The 22,353-nt window shown below is 51.3% G+C and overlaps 2 protein-coding genes across 2 annotated transcripts; one reads left to right on the forward strand and one right to left on the reverse strand.

Moving 5' to 3' along the window:
* Positions 1–2,260: 2,260 nt before the first annotated feature.
* Positions 2,261–12,408, forward strand: LOC113837822 (X-linked lymphocyte-regulated protein 5C-like). Its single transcript, XM_027433553.2, has 8 exons — positions 2,261–4,200; positions 4,701–4,770; positions 5,649–5,683; positions 6,802–6,919; positions 7,696–7,795; positions 9,236–9,334; positions 11,799–11,903; positions 11,999–12,408. The coding sequence occupies exons 1-8, from the start codon at positions 3,888–3,890 to the stop codon at positions 12,071–12,073; spliced, it is 915 nt and encodes a 304-aa protein (XP_027289354.1). The 5' UTR covers positions 2,261–3,887; the 3' UTR covers positions 12,074–12,408.
* Positions 12,409–20,677: 8,269 nt separating this feature from the next.
* On the reverse strand, positions 20,678–21,353 carry LOC113837821 (histone H2A-Bbd type 2/3-like). The gene has a single exon (XM_027433552.2). The coding sequence runs from the start codon at positions 21,090–21,092 to the stop codon at positions 20,730–20,732; it is 363 nt and encodes a 120-aa protein (XP_027289353.1). The 5' UTR covers positions 21,093–21,353; the 3' UTR covers positions 20,678–20,729.
* Between the last annotated feature and the right edge of the window lie 1,000 nt (positions 21,354–22,353).

Raw genomic sequence — 22,353 nt, forward strand, 5'->3', positions numbered from 1 at the left:
ACGACCTAAAGCTCCAAGTCCAGTATGCCTTATTACGGGGTGGGCCTCAAGATGGCCAGGCTCACCTATGCAGACATGGTTTTCCACAGAGGTATGCAACACTTTCTGGAAGTGAGGCATACCTGGGACTCCCTGTGGGAGAGCAAGAGGGTCTGAGGATTGTGGTGACCTGTGTCCCTATAGGTGAGTGACTAGGTATTGGGACCCAGGATAATCCCTGAGGTGATATCATCCGCAGCCTGAATTCTACAGTGGAGTGGGGGAGGCCAGGAAGGGCCCTGTGGGAAAGCTTTGATACGAAGCAGGGACTGAGAAGAGTGGGCAGGACAGGGCAGCATGTGTTGTGGTCGCAGCAGGATTAGGGACCCACGCTGTGGCCCTTTCTGAAGTCTTTGGGCACAGGAGACATTTATCTGGGTCCACATGTCCACAGTTGTGCCTAATTAAAACAGGAGCAGGGGCGTTTCCTGTCCTCCCCTGCCTTAAAGTGCAACTTCCTGTCCACGCCTGCATGATTGCAGCTGGGCTTAGGCAAGGAAAAGGATTGGACAGGCGCACGCATGCGCCCAAGTGGCGGCCCCACTATTTTCCGGAAGTGAGGACTAACTAGCTGTGAGCGTCGTCGAAGGGAAGCAGGGTTTCGGGCCGCTGTCCTGAGGCCTGTTCCTCTAGGTGAGTGGCCAGGTATTAGGACCCAGGATATTCCCTGAGGTGATGTCTGGCTCCTAAGTTCCACACCGAGTGGACTAAGCCCCAGGAGGAAAGTCTAGGAAGGCTTTGTGAGGGACGGAGGAGTGGACCGAGCAGCGCGCACGCTTGGGGAAAGACTAGGGACCTTCCACATGGCCCTTTCTGAGGTCTTTGGGCACTTCAGATGTCCTCTTGGTCCATATGTCCACGGGTGGACATATTCCAAAGAGGGGTGTGGGTCCTCGGGTCCTCGCAAGCATTAATACAGCGAGCGGTTTCTCGGATGCGCATGCGCAACCCGAACACCCAAGTACGCATGCGTGAGTGCCCCGTAGGCCTCAGCAAGGATAGGGGCGGGGCTGGCCTGGGTCACGCATGCGCAAACGTTTTCCAAGGCGGGAACAGTTCCGGGAAGCGAGGTCTCTCCAGCCCTGACTGCCCTCGAGGGTGAGAGTGGTTTGTGGCGGGCGGAATGCTGTGAGGCGTACTCTCCTAGCTGAGCAACTAGGTATTGGAAGCCACTGTAGTCCATGAGGTGACTTCCGGAGCCTCAATTACCCATCGGATTGGAAAAGGCCCCGGAGGGAGGACAGTCTGGGAAAGGTTTGTCAGGGCCACAGGGGCTGAGAGGACTGAGCAGGACCGCATGTGTGCTGGTGGAGTGTCTAGGGACCTTCTCCGCATACTCCAGACATTCTCCCGGCCCGTACTTCCACGGGTGGGACCATTTAAAACAGGGTTGTGGGCGTTCCGGGACATTCTAGGCCTTAGTTGCGCAGTTTCTGGTTCACGCAGTTTCAGGTTCTCGAAAGTTTACGTTCATGCAGGCACAGTCTCAATTCCCACCCCTGCCGGGCCTCCGGCTCCTCCACCTCTGCGGCCTCCGCCGCCCTGCCTGTCACTCAGTCAGTCACAAGCCTGCTTTGCCAGATGGAGCGATGATGCTTACTTTCTGGGAAGTCTAGCTAGATGTGACCCACCTTCGCGGGTAAGGAGGGTCTCTGGGGATCATCGTGAGTCCTGTCCACCTAGGTCTGTGACGAGGTATGGGGCCCGAGGATAGCGCATGATGTCCAGAGCCTCCCTTCCGAATGTGACTGGAGGAGGCCGCATTGACCAATCTGACAAACGCTATGTTGGGGCCGCAGGGTCCTAGGGAGTGAGTGCCCAGGACAGTTTGGACTGCTGGGGTAGGTAGGGACTAGGGACCTCCCAGGAGGCACTTTTTGTACTCCTTGGGTATTTTTCACATTGGTCCAGGGAGAGAGCTAGACAGGCAGGCACGCTGAAAAGAGAGGGTGCTCTGGGCCTTGCCTGCCCCTTGATGGTGCAGGTCCCATTTCAGGCACGTTCAGACGGCAAGCCCTGAGTCCCTAGCCATGGTTTCTGGGTGGACCTCACCGTGGAACAAGGTTAGCCAGGCGCTTGCCTACATGCCTTTCCTGCTCTTCCAGAAGCAGGGAGTCTTAAGTTCAGGAAGGGAGGACTAAACTAGGTGTGACTGCTCTGGAGTGGAAGGAGGGTCTCCAGGGTGGGGGTGGGGTGGGATGGAGAGGGGTGAGGCAGGTCTACCTCGGTGAGTGATTAGTTCGTTATTAGGGCCCAGGGTAGCCCTTGAGGTGATGCCTGGAGCCTCACTTCTGCACCAGACTGCAAGCAGGGGGTGGGGTGGGGGGAGATCTGAGAAAGCTTTGTCAGGACCACAGGGCCCTGGAGGAGTGGGCAGGACAGCATGTGTTCTCGTGAAGGAAGTCCAGTCTCTTCCAGGCCCTGTTACTGCAGTTCCCAGCTCACTCATGTACAGCTGCATATCCAAGTCAGTCGCTGGGTCTCATCCTTCAGCACCTTGGAGCAGGTTCACACGGGCCTGCATGCTGCTCCACCCATTTCATTCAGGGAAGTGGGGTCTACTCAGGTGGGATAAGCCTCTGACGGGAAGAAGGCTCTCAGGGGAATGTGGTTGAAGCATGATCACCTAATCTGAGTGGGTCCCTGTTCTGGGTTTCTGGTGGTCACAAAATCAGAGTCATCCTGGATCCACAGTGCTTGGTGGTGGCACAGAATGGGTTCTCAGGGTGTCGGGGACCTGCCTAGTTGAGGTGATTTCTGCAAACCTCCCTTCTGCAAGGGCCTAGACAGAACCCCAGGCTCTGCAGGTACTAGCAGATGTGTGCGTTACACAGTGAGGAATGGGGGAGAACATGGAAGGTCCCCATTGCCCGTGATTACTCTTTGGTCAACACTGGATGTGTGTCCACAATTGTGATGTCTGATGGGCCCTTTCATGCATGGCAACTGCCGGGGCCGAGCCAGGCACGTGACACCCTTGGACCCATCTGTTGCAAGAGCACCTCCTAGCCCCACCTCATGAGTTTGCATGATACTCTCAGGCCACGGGTGCATCTGTGACACATTGGCCTCAACCATGGATGTTTGGTCCACCACAGGCAAGTATGTAGACTTGCTGAGGGGCCTCATACAGGGACAGAATGAAGCCTATTCACCTGCTGGGTGCCTATCCCTAGCCTGTATCACCTACCACACAGGTCAGGCCAGGCCAGGCACAGCCCCCTCCCCCAGACACACCTCATGTATGTGCACTAGCTGGGCCCATATGCTGGGGCCTTTCTCATGCATACATAGGTGCTGCTCCAGCCAATCAGAAAACATGTTTGTGGAGGAGGGCAGTGGCTAGGTATTACCTTCCTCTGAAGAGAAGGGGAGTTCTGAGGGGAGGGTCTTGGAATAGGATTGTCTTGTTGGCTGCCTCGTTATGAAAGGGTGCTTCTGTAAATTCCGGGGATAGGGAAACTGTGTCAGAGAGTGTGTTCCCAAGTGCCTCCTGTGTGTATTCTTTGGGTCTTCCCAAGATGTCTGGGTCCCTGAGTTGCTTCTGAGACATCCAGACTGAGAGTGGGTAGGGATTTCACCTGAGTGTGCAGCAGGGTTCAAGCAGTTAGTGCCCAGACGTGGCTCCAGTGACCACACTGGCCATCAGTGGGTTGGTGTTTGTGATTAGGCACCGGCATTAGGTCACTTGCTCCGGGGGCTTGCCCAAGCTTGTCCTATCCTGGGGACAAGAAATCAGGAGAAAGGACTGAGATTGAGGGCTACGGGCTTGCGGAGAGCTCTGCCATTCAGCCAGAAAAAAAAAAAAGGCTGGGGAGGAGGGGGACACACACACAGAATATGATTGGATGTGGTGGTATATATCAGTGTCTTCCTCCCGCCGCCACTGCCTCTTTGCTCCAGCACAGCAAGTGCCAGGACACATAGCCACAGCCTGTGGAGTCCTGGTCCCTGTTTCCGTTGCTGCCATGAAATTCTTCTCTGTGTCTTTATTGTGCACACCATCATTTCAGGAGTCCTGCCCAGCCCAGCGCAGCCCAGCAAGGCCCCAAGCCATGTCAACCAAGGACCAGAAAGACATGGAGAGACGTGCCAAGCGCCCAAGGGTTGATCAGAATCTCCCATCAGATGACTCCCAGAACCCGGATGCAATCACACCCGGTAACAACTGATATGGGGCATATACGGCTGGGCCTCCCCAAGGGAACAAGCGCAGGGGTGGCCTGGTACTAACCAGGTCATTCTATGGGGTTACAGGGGTGGGGTGAGGGAATCCAGGTGCTGAGATCTGATTCTCATGCATGTTCTGGGTTTCTGTCCCCACCTGATATTCTCACCCTGTGGCAGGAGTGCAAGGCTCACAGGGCCATTGGTCCTGGCCAGCATGCCTCTGAAGAAGCCCATGGGTCACGGTGAATTTCCTTGAAGGGCTTGTACAAATACATGTACCTGCTGTCCCCAGACTCTGGCTGAGCTGCATTTCTCCTGTGTTGGGAGTGGGGTGTGGGGTGTGGGGTGTGGGCATGGGTTCCTGGAAGACTATTTTAAAACTGTTGTTGGCCATGGGCTCAACCAATCCCAGAGTGAAGCTGTTTCCCATGTGGGGTGTTGAGAACACCACACTTCTTTCACAAAGGTGTAACCCTTTCTTCTCAATGCAGCAAAGGATCCAGCAGTTGATACCAGTGAGATGGGCAGCTGTTCCTCAGGATCAGATGTGCAAGAGGCCAGGTGATGTCTTAAAGGAACTTTGGCCTGCCCCAGGAGGTAGTTTCAGTGTGGTTTTTATGCAGGCATACAAAGAAAATTATGTCCTTTGCTGGAAAATGGATCCAAACGGAGAGTTTGGTGTTAAGTGAAATGAGCCAGCACCAAAGAGACTAAAGCCACCTGTTTTCTCTCATTTGAGGATCCTAGATTATAAAGCAGGTCCATAAAATGATAAAACCCAAACTCAGAAAGGAGACTGGGGAGGGGTGGGCAAAGGTTTGGGGAGTAGAGGCTGACTCCGGAGGTTGAATATGGTCACATGGCGTGAAAGTTGAGACACTGTCTGGGTGATAGAGCAGGACTAGCAGGAGGGCACTGAGGAAGGATGAGAGTGAATACAGCTGATGGCTGGAGTGCATGACAGATGGGTGAGTACACCTTTATGAAACCCGTCGCTGCTGTACAGTGAATGGATTCTGGTAAGTGTTTAGTATAAAAACCCCTATACTGCCACAACATGACACGAAGTCACTGCTTGAGGAGAGGAGACACTTTCATGGAGCTGCCTGCAGTTGGGCGGGGGAATACCGGGGATGCAGTTGTCACCAGTCATCCAACTCCCAGCCTGAGGTTGGCTTCCTGGGGATACGGCTGACTTTGAGTCACCCACGCTCCAGCAAGTAACCCTTGCCCATGTGCCCGTACGTGCCTGCACTGAACTCGTTGGCTCAATATGAAAACGTGAAGGAAGGAATAAAAATTATGACCCAAAGAGAGGAAAATCCGACTTTGCCCCACAGAAGCGCTAGTCTCTGCAAAGCCACATGCCTCACCTTTCCTTCAAAGCAAACTTTGGGTGTTTGTCTTCAGTTAAGGACTCTTGTGTGCATTTTCCACAGGAAGCCTGTTCAGAAGAGGATACAGGATTTCAAAGGTGGGTTTGAGCACAAGTTGCTAGTCCCAGAGCTTTCTTTCCGACCCCACAACTTATGCGTGGTGAGAGAACGTGGTCACCAGCCAACAGGACTCTGTTTACAGTTCTATGGCCCAGAGGATTTTTTTTTCTGGAAGAGTAAATTGCCATTTGCCCTTTTGGTGGTGGGCGGGGGTGCTTTAAGGTTAACTTTTAACTAGCTCTAGCTGCTCTGAGCAGGGAGATGGAGTAGCTGTCACTGAGGTGATGGGGAGAGTTTCCCACTTCCTGCATTGATTGCTGGAGAGTGTTACTGGAGATGATGGCAGGCAGATAAATCTCTGCTTTTTATCTTACTGCATGAGTGGCCTGTCACATTTCAACAGCTGTTTTCCACGTTCTGAATTAAGTCATTTTCCTGGCTTCCCAAAGTTGCTCTCCTCTAGGAAGCCCTGCCAAAGAGGGCATGGAATACTGCCTGAAGGCTGTATATGCATTCATGAGCCTGTCAGGGAATCCCGAAGGCAGCCATGGTCTGGAACAGGAAGAAAAGTGTGTGTGATAGCGTGCAAACATCATGCATGCCACACGAGCTCGTTCTCTGTCATCAATGGTAACCAAGTCAGTGTACCACATGCCATCCCCAAGATGAGGTAGCTTTTATTCACTTGTGTAGTTGGCCCTTAAAAGAGCATTACTAGAGAGACGTCGTCAATTCTTAGCCAGTGTATAGAGTCAATTCATACAACCCAGGATGTCTGACGTCTGACAGCATTGCTCCTTCTGGTACAGAGGAACTGCTGCTTGGGCTCTGAGGTGTCCAGAAAATGGTTTGTCAGTGGTGGGGTTACTCGTCAAAGCACGATGGCCACCACGCCTGTATTCCTAGCAAGTAGGAAGTGGAGGCAGGGAACCGGGGACCGGAGGTCGCCCTCACTTGCCTCTCAGGTTTGAGACCAGCCTGGGCTACTTGAGACCTGGTCTAAAATTAAAAAATAAAAATAAAACAGCAAAGAGCAAAAAGGACACAGGATCTATAGATAACTCCTACAACTGTGTAGGTGATGCGTCAGGGAGGAAAGAGTGCCTCTTCCTCCGGATATTTGATTTAAAGTGATACCATTTCCTTTCTCAAATAGGTGGCATTACCCAGTCCCTTCTGGCGAAGAGGAAGCAGTTTGGAAAGGATATAAATGCCTCTTTCAGAAGCCTGAACGAAAACCTCCAGAGTATTTTCAAAACCCAGAAGAAGTCACGGTAAAGTTCTGACCCTCTGTAAAATGAGGCCTGTATGTCCCGCTTTTACTCTTCATTCCAAAGTCACTCCTGCCTGCTATGGTGATCCTGCACAGAGTGGAATTGCTAATGGGACCTACGTTGCAGTGCATTTTCTCTGTGAGCTAGTCCTGTTCATAGCTGGCAGAACCCCCCTTTTATATAGCTGAGATATGATATGTTAGCAGCAAGATGGGCAAGAGTACAGTTTCTCCCCTGTGAGATAGAAAGACAGATAATTTCCTGTAAGGGAAGGACAGTCTTCTATGGTCTGCAAAACTGTACCTATTAGGAGGTACCATCAGCACTCTCTTTGGTAAATTGTTGTGCCCATGTGGGGAAAGGGTTCTGTGTGCTCTTCGTGTGTGCAAGTGCCATTGGATGAAGGGTATGTTGCCTTCACAACATGGACTTTGGCTCCCAGAATCTATAGGTTATTCCATAAGGGGAAGCGAAGCTTGAGTCTAATTTTAAGCCAGAAATGCAATCTTGGGAAAGGTGTGCATCAGAGCATCCTAGGTGTTTGAGAGGGAAGACACGTGAAATGACATCAGTAGTAGCAAGTTAAAACAAAATCCTTCTGGCATGAGAGCCACATTTCTTCTGCCTCTCAAGAGACAGTTTAAGTCATGCCCCCTTTCTCTTTTGCTACTGGCTCCTGTTTCAAAATGATTGTGTGTGTGTGGTGTGTCATTGCCTTAGCCTCACACAGTGTGACCAGTGTGACAGTGCTCAGGAATTGTTACTGTGTTTTACAGGCAGGAACTTCACTCCATCCACTCACAGATGTTTGAGTCTCTGTATCAGAAGTGGCTGGACGAGGTGGGGAGAACAAGGGAGCAAGAAGAACACCTCAACGTGAGTGTCATGTCGCTCTCAGCTTGGAATAGATTCCCTGTGTCCCTTTCCTAAGTGGCAGGGCTTCAGTGCAGCAGGCCCCTAGGGAAAGGGACAGGACAGAACAGGACAGGACAGGACATGAACATGGGGAGTCAAGGAGTGTGGTGGATGCGGCCTGGAGAGACTAGCCGTCCTCTCTGGCTTGCTTCTTTTTCTGTGGAGGGGTGGTATGGTCATGGGTTAGGAGCCAGCATGGGAGGAAGGCTGAGCAGGCACTGCCTGGAGAGTGCAGGAGAAGGCACAGGCTTGTATGTTCAGAGGGAGCCCTTCGTGATCCACAAGGTACAGATGCCAAACAGTGCAGGATGGGGTGGAGGTGGGAGGGGAAGGTCCCAAATAGCCTTCTGACACAGGGATCAGGGAGGCAGAGTGAGAGCAGTCAGTGTGGCTGTGACAGAGCAGGTGGAGGCTTAGCATTCATGGACACCCAGCAGTGCTGTCTTTGGGGATCTTTCATCCTGATGGAGGACAGAGCTATACTCCCAAGGGCCCTGCCTTCCAAAGGTGGGGAAGCAGCGCCTGGTATCAGAGGGAGATGGAGACAGATTTCAGTCTGCCAGAGAGAAGCATGTCCTCTGGACCCACTGATTGGGATGCAGCCATAGTCCTGACACTTGCTTGTTGTGAAAGCTCAGGACAATAATTAACCTCCCTGCCTCAGTTTCCTAGCAGTCAAAGCAGACCTGTGAAGAATACCTACCTTTCTACATTTTGTGTATTGAGTGGTTTCATGTTTTTTGACATGTTTCTATGGAATGTTTGACCTCTTGAGCTGATGTATGTTTGGCACTTGTGTTCCCTGCCCTTCTTATTTGGTTGATAATGTAGTTGATGGAATGTCACAATCTGGGGAATGACTGATTGATGAGGAAGATTAGGTCAGAACTCTTTTTTCCTTCCTTCCTTCCTTCCTTCCTTCCTTCCTTTCTTTCTTTCTTCCTTCCTTCCTTTCCTCCTTCCTTCCCTTCCTTCCTTCCTTCCTTCCTTCCTTCCTTCCTTCCTTTCTTTCTATCTTTCTTTCTTTCTTTCCTACTTTTTTTCTTGGAAAGAAGGGTTTCCTTGGAAGCTAATGTGTCCTCATCTTATTAAAAAATATTTTATGGAAACAAAGGAATGTTTTGTACTTAATTTTGGTGAGGTGGGAAGCCACAGATTAGGTGGGTCTTATTGTTAATTTCAAAATGATTATTTCATAGGATTTTTGCACAGGCTTGACAAGACTATCTCACTCTGTGATTGGTCAGACCTTGTTATGTTGCTTTTGACATTGAAGGCCGTGTCTTCAAACTTGTTCCTCATGAATGTCAGAATACAAAAACATCACGGGAAGCAATTCCCGTAAGCAGGGTTCGATGTTCAGTTTTAGTGACATTTTGTCATTGATTTTCTCTATTTCAGCTTACAGCTCAGCAACAGATGAAGATTTTACAGAAAGCTATAGAGGATCATGAAACCAAGATGGAAAACGCTAAAGATTTATGCAACACATTTGTGAAGGTCTGGTAGATTGCACTTGTTGACAGAACACACCCTTATGTCCCACCATGTGTCTATAAAAGCAGAAGACAGATTGGCCCTTTCTCAGTTTGTGGGAGAAGTAATTAGTTTTGAAAACCGTGATCACATTCTCTTTGGAATAGTCTCCCCACACATAGGAGAAATGCTAAGGTTTGTTTAGCCTGGGAAACTGATGACAGTGTTGGAGACAGTGTTCTAACACGAGAGCTGGTGACTGGAAATTTGCTTAGAAAGGAGCACACTGCATTGCAGTGTCACCTCTAGTGACACTTCGATGGAAATTAGCAAGTCTGAGGATCCTTCTGGTGTTCTTTGACTTGCTTTGATTGGACAGGTCAGTGAAATAAGCAAAAGGGCAAGGGCAGTTTTAGTTTTCTTTCATGTTGAGTGTTTTGCAGTCTTCTGACATTAGCATTGCACTTGAGTATGGGTGGTCATGTGTTTCAACAGCTCCCCAACTGATGTGGGGAATGAAAATGCTGGTAGAGGGTTAACCCTCTTTGAATTGGAGCTTAGAGCCAGAAGTTGTACCATTGCTGAAGCTCCAGGTCCTAAGTGACATCTATATACTTAGGAGTTGAAGCAGCCCTTCAATAGGAATTCTTTTTGATGCTCTCATTAAAATACATTATGAAATATCTCTCCTGAGATCTGATTCGGATGCCTTAACTAAAGTGCTCAGTGTGCCATAGTAAATTAAATGTTTTCAGGATGCCATCGAGAAGCTAAGTCTGTTTTTGCTGAGCAGGCATGACTTCCCCAGTTAGTACTCTAGTGAATAAATATCCCTAGCAGCCATGTGTATTCCAGGCATGGCAACGTTTGCCTTATAACCCCAGAGAGGTGAGGCTAGAGACACAAGGATCCCTGGGGCTTGTGGGACTACCAGTACAGGCAAATTGGAAGACCCTGTGTTTAGTCAGACACCCTGCCTCAGAAAGTAATGCAGCGAGCGGTTCAGGATGGTGCAGGTACACCCTAGCATACATGCATGCATGCAAACACGTACATGTGAAGGACATCACTTTGAGTTTTTTTTAGGACCTCTGGTCTTTACACTCAAGCACACATCCATGCACACCCTCCTGCACACACCCATGCACACAGAAAAGTAAAACTGAATTTTCAAGACCTTGGGAGCCATCTACATACATCCAGTCCTTTAGGAAGAGCTTAAGCAAAGGGAACATGCAGCTCTAATGCAGCTGAATACTGCTTTGGAGCTGGTTGAAAGAACCGACCAGAAAGGCTTGCTTCTAACTGTGAGTGCTCAATGTGAGCAGCACCACAGAGGAAGCCTTGTGACTGGTCCTCTCTGGCTTCCCAAATGATCCCTGCCCGTCTGCCATGTATCCATCTGCCTCTCCCACTCTCTAGATCGCTCTCTGCTTCTCCCCCCAGGCTTCCCCCCTTTCCTAGTCCTCGGCTCTGCCTCTGAGGGACTGTTGTCGTCAAACATGTCATTTCCCTCTTCCAGATTTCCCGGTGGCCTTCCTTATTCATTCTCTCTGTTTCCTGTGTCCTCTGCACAACTGCCCCCCACCCACCACCTCCACACACACACCCTCTTGAAAGGTTCACTGGCTACTTGATCCTGTCTATCCCTCTTCCCTCCTCCCAGTGCACTAGCTTCCCATGAAGTGACTCCCATTCCTTGTCCATGCTTTGCTTCTGCTCTTTGCCCAGAAAGCTTCCCATGCCTTGTCTTCCCCAGGAAATCCTATGTTTTCACTGCTTGACTTCACCATTTGTGTCCTTTTCATCCGAGAGCCCAGCAAGCTCCCCTTCCATACTTGTTTTCAGCTGGTGTGCATGTTGTCTGTTCCTAAGATGTTCTGGGCCCTGGGAACAGGGCAGGGACCAGACAGGCATTTTGCAGTTTCTGCACAGAGTGTGTCACGGTTTCTTTCCCCTCTGTGTCCACCATTGCTGTGTTCTTTGAGAGATCAGTGGGGTTTGAGTTCTTGCTTAAGACTTTCTTAGATTGAAGGATTGTGGGATTGTACCCTCTGTCTTCCTCTGTGAAAATCACATTCCATGGACATAGGGAATGGCTCCTTCCTCTGGGAGACCTTAGCGGCGGGGGATGGGGATGTGGGGTGTGGGTGGCTGTCTCCAATGGGGGCCTGTGCCTCGTTTTCCATGTCTTTCCCTGTGACCTTTTAACTGATCCTCCACACATTTTCCAAGATAAGTGCCTTAGCTGTTCCTGTCCCACAATGATGCCACCTTAAAATGTGTCACTGGAACTTTTTGTGGGGTGGCCTTTTAGATGTGCACAAAGTCACCACTGTTCTTTCTTTGAATTCAGAACAAACATGCTTTGGATATGTAAAGTCGGTTCTTTTAAAATTAAACTGGGTGAGGTGTGAAGCCAGGGCTTCAGGCTCAAGTAGAGTTTTGTTTGTTTGTTTGTTTGTTTGTTTTTGTTGGCTTGTTTCAGAAAGCCAAGAACTTGCTCGAACATCGCAAAGCTTTTGTTGGTGGTGAAGAAAGTGAAGTGAAGAAAGAAATCTCCAAGGCGCAGGACAGAGTTATCATGGAAACTGTAAGTCATGCGTCTGTAATGCTATGTGCCTCACAGAATGGCTTCCTACGTGCAGAGATGGAATAATGATTCCCTCACTCTCCATTTTCAAACAGCAAGAGCAAGATGTGTCTGTCGTTGAAACGTACCTTCAATCCCTGGTCCTTGACCATCCTGAAGAAACCATCTGAAGCTCATGTAGAGGATGCACCAGGAGCATTGGCCTTGCTAAGAGGATGTTCATAGTAGTCAGTGTAGTTAGCTCCTTTCTCTTTACTTTGTTTGTTAGAAATTGTTAACAGTTAACTGAACCCCCAACAGTTCTGTGAGTAACAACAGTTAAGTGTGGATCCTCCTGCCCCTGACAGCAAGGGAGATTCATTCTCCCCACCAGTGGCAGTTACATTTTGGAAGCAAATAATGTCATTTGATTTCACGGTTGGCTTCTTTGGTTCTCTGTCACTTCCCCAAAGTGAATGTTACCTTAGTTATTTAGGAAGAAATAAAAAACGATGGGATCCATTAATCTGTGCATGTTTTCATTATTCATGAGGTCACAGAGCCACTGCCATTGCAAATGGGCCGTTACAGAAAATCCAACCCAACATGTTCACTCATATTTACTGAGCACAACTCATGTTTTTGTGCTCAAGATGTGCTAAACTGTTAACACAATTCCCACAGCAGAGCCAGATCTTAATGTCTTGGGTTTGAGCTTGCTGTGGGGCTGTGGCATTTCCCAAAGGCATCCAGACTTGTTTCCAGGCTGTATTCAACACCGGTTGAAAGGTACCTGCACTTACCTTTGGTCAAAAACATTTATTGATGAATATCTGCATAAGCATTTCCAGTTTCAGTATTTTATGGTGGGTGTTTCCAGGAACAATTTTTATAGTGCTCCAGTATTTGTAGTTACTACATTAGGCTTAAAACCTCCTTTAGACTAAAAGAGGAATTGTATCTCTTGCCAAGAACCTGCAAATGGTGTCCGTACCCGACTTGATTGTGGCCTCAATTGGATGGGAGCAGAAAGAGTAAAGCTTGCGACATGGCTTTCTGTTGCTTGCTTTTCTCTTGGGTCTGCTGATACAGTAGGAAGGGCAGAAAAATGCTCCCGCAGTTCTTTGTATTTTTCTGTGTAAGTGTTCCCCATTAAACATCCATTTATCATTTATCTTGGGTCTAGTGAAATCTTTACACCTACACCTTCATCCTACTCCTGCATCCATTTGGGTACAAATAGCAGAATTTCTTTCTCATTATAAACTGGGGGAGGCTTCAAATATGTATGCATTTATGTATTTTTGCCTTCATGATTTGTCCACTGATGTTGTCTATTTGTGTATTTCTGTGTCTCCCCTACTTGGAGGGTCATGTGAAGTTGTTAGTTTATGTTGTGGCAATGGATGGAAAGACAGAGTATGAGAATTTTGTAGGCAACTAAGCAGTTGGAAGGGGTGGTACCATTGCTTAGACTGATGAGGAAAAGCATGAGATAATACCACTATGGCCTCAGCTGACCAGAGTGGGCTGGACAAGCACTGCAAAGAAATAGGCAATTGCAGATGGTTAAATCAATAACTGGGAGGTAGTAGTGGCATTCTTGCCCACAACATATCGGAGGGTTTTCTGCTCCAGTCAGGCACAGCAATGATGATTCAGATTCTCTTGGGTCAACACCTCAGTATGCAAGTGATGACTTCTGGGAAGAAACAAGCTGCAAAACACTGCCTGGATACCCACACATATGAGGGGCATGACAAGCATAGTATCTGTCCACTGTGCAAATAACAGTAAGTGGGGTATTATAGTGGGAAATTACCAATACGGAGTCAGGTAGAAATATAAGGGTATTTAATAGGGAAAAGCCTTACTTACAGATCGAACCAGCCAGCTGGTAGTAGCAGTCTGTACAGCAAGAAGCAAAGAGAAAACGAAACCGAAACGCAGTCCCACTACCTCACTCTGACCACGCCCTCACAAGCCTGGTCAGGCACACCTGTAGCCAGCCCCTAAGAAGGCGTGGCTACAGCTTCCCCTACAGGGTATAGTTTAGCTTTAGGAATATGGCCTCAAGTACAAGACGTCAAACCAAAGACAGATAAGGCCATACATGTTTGGGCAGTGCAGGCACTATCAGTCCACATTAAATCTTATGAATAACCTATGCAACGGAAACCACCTGCCATATCATGCTGACCATGCAAGGATTAACAACGAGTCATAATCCTCCATGACACTAGTCCCTGCATGCCACGGCTCTAGTCCATATCACCATGCCCCACCAAAACCCCACCATTGCACGTGGGCCCCTCTGCTCTGCTCTCCTATATGAAGGCCATTTTCTGATGTAGCTGGCAGGCTGACCCAGCTTGGGTGAAGGCCAACTCGTTTACCCCTACCCACGTCCTCATTCTCTGTCTCGAGAGTGGCTGTCCCTCCACCATCTCCAACTCCCTTCGACAGCTGAAAGCCAAACATCACTGTATTCCTGCAAGTAGGACCAGCTTGCCCTCCTCTCAGACATTCCAGGTGTACCTCATATCCAAAGGAAAAACTAGGGAAAGCAGCCTGTGGCTAAGCACCACTACAGCACCAGTCCCAACCACTGTGTACCTCCAACTAGGCCCACCTCAGCCGCTGCCTCCACCACACACCCACCCCCATTTCCAAAGGAAATGCTTGCCAAAGCAGCCTGTGGGTCACCTGTGCCCCAGTACCAGTCCTAACCCCTGGGTTCTTCCACCTAGACCCAGCTCAGCCTCCGTAACTTCCCCACCCATGACCAAAGAAAATCTTGACAAGGCAGCCTGTGGTTCACCTGATGCCAGTAGCAGTCCTACCCTCTGTGTTTCTATAGCTAGGCCCAGCTGAACCTCCACCTGACACCCACACATGGACAAAGGAAATGCTTGGGAAGCAGACCTACGGATCACAAGTACCCCATTACCAGTCCCGACTCCTGTCCCCCTGCAAAAAGGCCGATCTCAGACTCTCCTCCACTCTATACATACATACACACACCCCATGGCCAAAGGAAAACATTGGGAAACCAGCCTGTGTGTCACCCCCACCTTTTACCAGTCCCAACCCTGTGTTCCTCTAACTAGACCCACGTCAACCTCCGACTCCAACACACACCAACCCAAAGGAAAAGATCATGTAACCAGAATGTGGGTCACACGCACTCCAGGACCAGTCCCCCCGCCCCCCGTGTTCCTCCAACTAGGCCCACCTCAGACACTCCTCCATTCCACACCTACCCTAGCCCACGACCAAACGAATACCTTGGGAAAGCAACCTGGGGATCAACCGCACCCCATAGCAACCCCTGGGTTCCTCCAACTAGGCCCACCTCAGACACTCCTCCATTCCACACCTACCCCCACCCAATGGCCAAAGCAAAGGCTTGGGAAAGCAGCCTGTGGGTCACCCACACACCAGTACCCACCCCTGTGTTCCTCTAACTAAGCCCACCTCAGACACTCCTCCACTCCACACGTACACCCACCCCATGGACAAAGGAAAAGCTTGGGAAAGCAGCCTGTGGGTCACCCGCACCCCAGTACCAGTACAACACCCCCCACCCCCCCACCCCCGTGTTCCTCCAACCAGGACCAACTCATAGAGTCCTCCATTCCACACCTACCCGCAACCCATGGACACAGGAAACAGTTGGGAAAGCAGGATGTGGGTCTCCTGCACCCCAGTACCAGTACTACGACCTGTGTTCCTCTAATTAGGGTGAGCTCAGACACTCCTCCATTCCACACCTACCCCCACCCTATGCCCAGAGAAAAGGTTGGGAAAGCAGCCGGTGGGTCACCCAGACCCCAGTACAAGTCCAAATCCCTAGTTCATCCAACTAGGCCCACCTCAGACACTCCTCCATTCCACACCTACCCCCACCCAATGGCCAAAGCAAAGGCTTGGGAAAGCAGCCTGTGGGTCACCCACACACCAGTACCCACCCCTGTGTTCCTCTAACTAAGCCCACCTCAGACACTCCTCCACTCCACACGTACACCCACCCCATGGACAAAGGAAAAGCTTGGGAAAGCAGCCTGTGGGTCACAGCACCCCAAGAATATTCGCACCCCCTGTGTCCCAACAACTAGGCCCACCTAAGACACTCCTCCGTTACACACACATACCCCCAGCCCATGGCCAATGGAAAAGAATGGAAAAGCAGCCTGTGGGTCAGCCACACACCGGTACCACTCCCACTCCCTGTATTCTGCCAACTAAGCCCACCTCAGACCCTCCCCTATTCCACACTTACCCCCATCCCAAAACCAAAGGAAAAGCTTGGGTGAGTAGCCTGTGTGTCACAAGCACCCTAGTACCAGTGCCACCCCCTATGTTCCTCCAACTAGGCCCACCACAAACGATCATCCATTCCACACCTACCCCCACCCCAACACCAAAGGAAAAGCTTGGGAAAGCTGGCTGTGGGTCACTGGCATCCAAGTGCCAGTCCCAGCACTTCTTCTGTTCCTGAAAATAGGCCCACCTCAGCCACTCCTACATTCCACACCTACTCCCATCCCATGGACAAAGGAAAAGCCTGGGAAAGTACATTGTGAGTCACCTGCAACTCCGTACCAGTACCACACCCTGTGTTCCTCCAAATAGGGTGAGTTCAGAGACTCCTGCATTCACCAGGTACCCCCCACCATGGCCAAAAGAAAAGCTTGGGAAAGCAGGCGGTGCATCACGAGGACCCCAGTACGAGCCTGTCCCCCTCAGTTCCTCCAAACAGGCTGACCTCAGACACTCCTCCATTCCACACATACCCCCACCGCACGACCAAAAGAACAGCTTAGGAAAGCAGCCTGTCAGTCACAAGCACCCCAGTACCAGTCCCATCCCTGTGTTCCTCCAACTAAGCCCACCTCAGGCACTCCTCCATTACACAACTACCCCACCCCATGGCCAAAGGAAAAGCTTGAGAAAGCAGACTATGGGTCACCCGCACCCCTGTACCAGTCCCACCCACTCTGTTCCTCCAACTAGGCCCACCGCAAACAATCCACTGTAGGGAGATACTGTAGCCCTGCCTCCTAGTAGCCTGGACAGGTGAGTTAGGATGTGTAATAGCAGATTATTATATCTTCTTATATTTTACCTTTATGGTTGTTAATTTTGGATGTTTTACATTATTAAGTTTTAATCCTCTTTGAGACTAAAAGTAGAATTGGAGGGAGACATTGTAGCCCCGCCTCCTAGTAGCCCAGGCAGGTGTGCCGGGACATGCCCATAAGGGCGAGGTCAGGGGAGGTCTAAAGATGACACAGGGAGGATTCTTAAGGGATGGCAGACACGTGGAGAGCCCCTTCTCCTTTCTCTATGGCCTGGCTGGCTTGATGCCCATGGCACACTTTGGCTTGAGCTTGGCTGGTATTTATCTAATAAAGAAACCTTAGCCTTACGGACTGCGGATCAATCTCTTCAATCCTCCATTCCACACCTACCCGCACTCCAAGACCAAAGGAAAAGCTTGGGAAAGCAGCGTGGGACACCCCCACCCCAGTACCAGTCCCTACCCCTGTGCTCCTCCAATCAGGCCAACCTCAGATACTCCTCCATTCCACATATACCCGAACCCCAAGACCAAAGGAGTGGCTTGGAAAAGCAGCCTGTCAGTCACAAGCACCTCAGTACCAATGCCAACCCCTGTATTCCTCCAACTAAATCCACTTCAGACCCTCCTCCATTCCACACCTACCCCCATCCCATGGCCAAAGGAAACACCTGTGAAAGCAGCCTGTGGGTCACCTGCACCACAGTACCTGTCCAAACCTCTAAGTTCCTCCAACTAAGCCCACCTAAGACACTCCTCTATTCCACACCTACCCCAACCCCGTGGCAAATGGAAAAGCTTGGGAAAGCAGCCTGTGGTTCACTGGCACCCCAGTAGCAGTCCCAAAACTCATTGTTCCTCCAACTAAGCCCTCCTCAGACACTCCTCCATTCCACACCTACCCCAACCCCATGGCCAAAGGAAAAACTTGGGAAAGTAGCCTTTGGGTTACTTGGACCCCAGTACCTATCCCACCAACTGTGTTCCTCCAACTATGGGCCACCTGAGACACTCCTCCATACCACACCTATGTAGGGGATGCTGTAGCCACGCCTAGGAGGGGATGGCTATAGGTGTGTTTGACCACGCCTGGGAGGGCGTAGTCAGGATGACGTCGAGGCAGAGTTTCAGTGGCTGGTCACTTTTGGTTTTCCTTTTCGGCTTGCTCTACAGACTGCTACAGTGCCGGCAGGCTAGGTCGCTATGTAAGTAAGGCCTATTCACTATTAAATACCCGTATATTTCTGCATGGCTCCGTATTGGTAATTTCCCACTATACACCTATTCCCACCCCATTTACAAAAGAAAAGATTGGGAAAGCAGCGTGTGGTTCGCAACACCCCAGTACCAGTCCTAACCCCTGTGTTCCTCCAATTAGGCCCACCTCAGACACTCCTCCATCACACACATATCCCCACAACATGGCCAAAGGAAAAGCTTAGGAGAGCAGCCTGTGGTTCACCTGCACTCCCGTACCAGTCCAACCCCCTGTGTTCCTCCAACAAAGGTCACCTCAGACACACCTCCATTCGTCACGTACCCCAAACCCATGGCAAAAGGAGTAGCTTGGAAAACCAGCCGGTGGATCACCCGCACCCCAGTACCAGTCCCACCCCCTGTCTCCCTCCAACTAATGCCACCTCACACACTCCTCTATTCCACACTTACCCCCACCTAATTGCCAAAGGAAAAGCTTGGGAGAGTAGGCTGTGGTTACACTCACCCCAGTACCAGTCTCACCCCCTGTGTTCCTCCAATTAATTAGGCCCTCCTCAGACACTCATCCATTACAAACATAACCAAAATCCATTGCCAAAGGAAGAGCTTGGGAAGCAGTCTGTGGGTACAAAGCACCCCAGTAAAAGTCGCACATCCTATGTTCCTCTGACGAGGCCCAACCCAGAAGCTCCCCAATTGCACACCTACCCCCACAAAATGGCCATAGGAAAAGCTTTGGTAAGCAGCCTTTTGGTCACCTGCACACCAGGAACCAGTGCTACCCACTGTGTTCCTCCAACTAAGCCCACCTCAGACAGTCCTCTGTGGGTTACACACACCAGTAACAGTCCCACCCACTATTTTCCTCCAACTAGGGCCACCACAAGCGATCCTCCATTCCACACCCGCCCCACCCCAAGACCAAAGGAAAGCTTGGGAAAGCAGGCTGTGGGTCACTGGCATCCAAGTGTCAGGCCCAGCACCCCTGTTTCTAAAAATGGGCCCACCTCACCCACTGGTACATTCCACACATACACCCACCCCATGGCCAAAGGAAAATCCTGTGAAAGCAGCCTGTGGGTCACCCGCACCCCAGTACCACTCTGAACCCCTGTGTTCCTCCAACTAGGCTCACCTCAGACACTCCTCCATGACACAGCTCCCCCCACCCATGACCAACGATAAAGCTTGAGAAAGCAGCCTGTGGGTCACCTGTAATCCAGTACCAGTCCCACCCCATGTGTTCCTCCAATTAAGCCCACCTCCGACACTCCTCCATTCCACACCTACTCCAACCCCAGAGCAAAAGGAGTAGATTGGGAAGGAACACCGGCACCCCAGTACCACAGCGACACCATGTCTCTCTCCAAGTAATCCCACCGCACACACTCCTCTGTTCCACACTTACCCCCAACACACGGCCAACGGAAATGCTTGTGAAAGCAGCCTGTGGGTCACCCGCAACCCAGTACCAGTCTCACCCCATGTGTTCCTCCAATTAGGCCCACCTCAGGCACTCCTCCATTACACTCATACCCCCACCCATTGAAAACCGAAAAGTTTGGGAAAGCAGCCTGTGGATCCCCCATACCCCAGTACAAGTCCCACCCCTTTTGTTCCTCCAACTAGGCCCAAATCAGAAACTCCTCCATTGCACACCTACCCCCACGCCATGGCCAAAGGAAAAGCTTGGGAAAGCAGCCTTTTGGTCACCCGCACCCCAGTACCAGTCCCACCCCCTGTGTTCCTCCAACTAAGCCCACCTCCGACACTCCTCCGTTCCACACCTACCCCTAACCCATGGTAAAACAAAAGCTTGGGAAAGCAGCCTGTGGGTCACCCGCACCCCAGTCCCAGTCCCACCCCCTGTGTTCCTCCAACTAGGGTGCGCCCAGAAGGACCTCCATTCCAAAACTTCCCCCACCCAATGACTAAAGGAACAGCTTGGGAAAGCAGCCTGTGGGTAACCCGGACCCAGTACCAGTCCCAACCCCTGTGTTTGTCCAACGTGGGCCACCTCAGACACTCCTCCATTCCACACCTACCCCATACCCCATGGACAAAACAAAAGCTTGGGAATGCTGCCTGTGGGTCACCCGCACCCCAGTACCCGTCCCACCCCATGTTCTCCTCCAAAAAGGCCCACATGAGACACTCCTCCATTCCACACCTACCCACACCCCACGACCAACGGAATACCTTGGGAAAGCAAGCTGTGGGTCACACGCACCCCAGTACCAGTCCCACCCCCTATGTTCCTCCCACTAGGCTGAGCTCAGCCTCTGCCCCCACCGAACCCCACACCCACCTGCATCCCATTCCCCAACGAAAAGCCAGGGAAGCAAACCTGTTGTTTTCTTGAACTCAAGGTTTAATAACAACACAACTGGGAGAGAAGGAAGGGACCAGGTTGGCCAGCTATGCAGGGCGGCCTGTGGGAAGGTTTGGGCGGGATGGACTGATGACTCAGTGGATAGATAGATGGGGTGGTTGGGCCAGTCAGCGACCCAGAGCCAGGCGGCAGCAGAGGCAGCAGCAGGTAGTAGCTAGGTCTGACGTCGACGACGACGACGACGTCCAGCTGGGGCCGTCTGAGAGATGGTGGTGAATTGCAACAGTTGGCTCAGAAGGGTGTTGTTGTAGACGGTCAAGTCTAGGATCTCAGGGGTGATGAGCCTCTGGGCGCCTAGGCGTTGGGCCTCATTGCTTGCCAGCTCCAGCAGCCTGCGTGTCAGGAACTCCAGGATGGCGGTCAGCAAGATGGGCACTGTTTCGCTCAGCCTCGGGGCATGGCCGCTCTCACGAAGATGGTGCTCCACCAGGCTCACAGAGAAGGTCAGCTCGGCTCTGTCGGTGCGGGAGCGGCGAGACGACGACCCTCGAAGGCTGCTCTGCCTGGTCCTGGGCATGCTGGCCTCGGAGTGCGACCTCACAGGTTGGCTAGGCTCCACCTGGCTGCTCTCTGCTGGCTTGCTGGGCTCTGGGCCCCCAAGCTGATCCCAACTGTCCCCTCTGTGCCTCGAACCGTATCCTCGAGACCCCTCACGGTCTCAGCCCACTCTTCGGCGATCCCGCTCCTGCTCTCACTGATGACGTGTGATGTGTGATGGCTCCCAAGCAGCCCCTGCTAGGGGAGCTGTGGTCACCTTCACACCCTGGCTTCTAGAAGGGGCCTTCTAGGAAAGACAACAGTCGTGAGGAGGAGCAACTCAGTGGTGCCATCGACAACCAAGCCTTTCACAACCCTCGGCTTCTGAGGTAGTTTCACCGCGCCTACCCATTCAGCACGAGCTCCTTGTCCCTCCGCCCCTAGCACCCCAGGCACCGCTGTACACCCGAGAGGTTTTCCCTTCTCAGTTCTGGAGACTCAAACTCAGAGTCCCAGGCATCCCGAGCAAATCCACAGCTACAGCTTTCCCTGTCCCTGGGGCCCCTTAGCCATTACTCTGCTTTCTGCCACATCAGCCCAGGTCTGAGTTGAACAGCTCCTGTAGGCGGACTCATTCGGCTAACTGTGGCCTCTTGAGTGTACCCGTGTCTGTCTGTGTCACTTAGCACCCTGGATTCATGATGCCTCGCGCACGGTACACACCTTCCTTGTGTCTCGCCTCACCTATACAGCGGCTTGAACCAGTGCTCCTCCAATCCTTTCTGTAAGTGCTGCAGCCCCGATGGCAAACTATTCTGGCACCCGGCAGCCACAGAATACTAACTGTTACAGCTTGGATGGCAGACTATTCTGGCACCTTGGAGCCACAGAATACTAAGTGTTACACCTCGGATGGGAAAGTATTCTGGCACCCGGGAGCCACAGAGTACCACAGGTCACAGTAAGCTTGGCAGCTTACAGCCCTGCTCCAGGGAAAGGCTTCCCCAGTGTAACAGCTCTGCTCTGGCAGGGGAGGGCAGGCGGGGGGGGCTCCAGGGTTAACAGCTCTGCTCTGGCAGGCAGGGAAGGGCTTCCCCAACAAAGTTGCTACAGTTCAGTTTCAGTCCCCCACAGTGTAACAACTCTGCTTCACTAGGGGAAGGTTTCCCCAGCGAAAGTGTCACAGCCCTGCTCCATCTCTGCTCCGGCCGAAGGAAGGTCATCACCCAAACATCATTCAAGAGATTTATTGGGAGGGAAGAATCCAGGGGAGTGGTTGCCTCTGCCAGGGTGGAAGAAGA

The sequence above is a fragment of the Cricetulus griseus genome, chromosome X (assembly GCF_003668045.3).
Source record: "Cricetulus griseus strain 17A/GY chromosome X, alternate assembly CriGri-PICRH-1.0, whole genome shotgun sequence".
Classification (NCBI taxonomy): domain Eukaryota; kingdom Metazoa; phylum Chordata; class Mammalia; order Rodentia; family Cricetidae; genus Cricetulus; species Cricetulus griseus.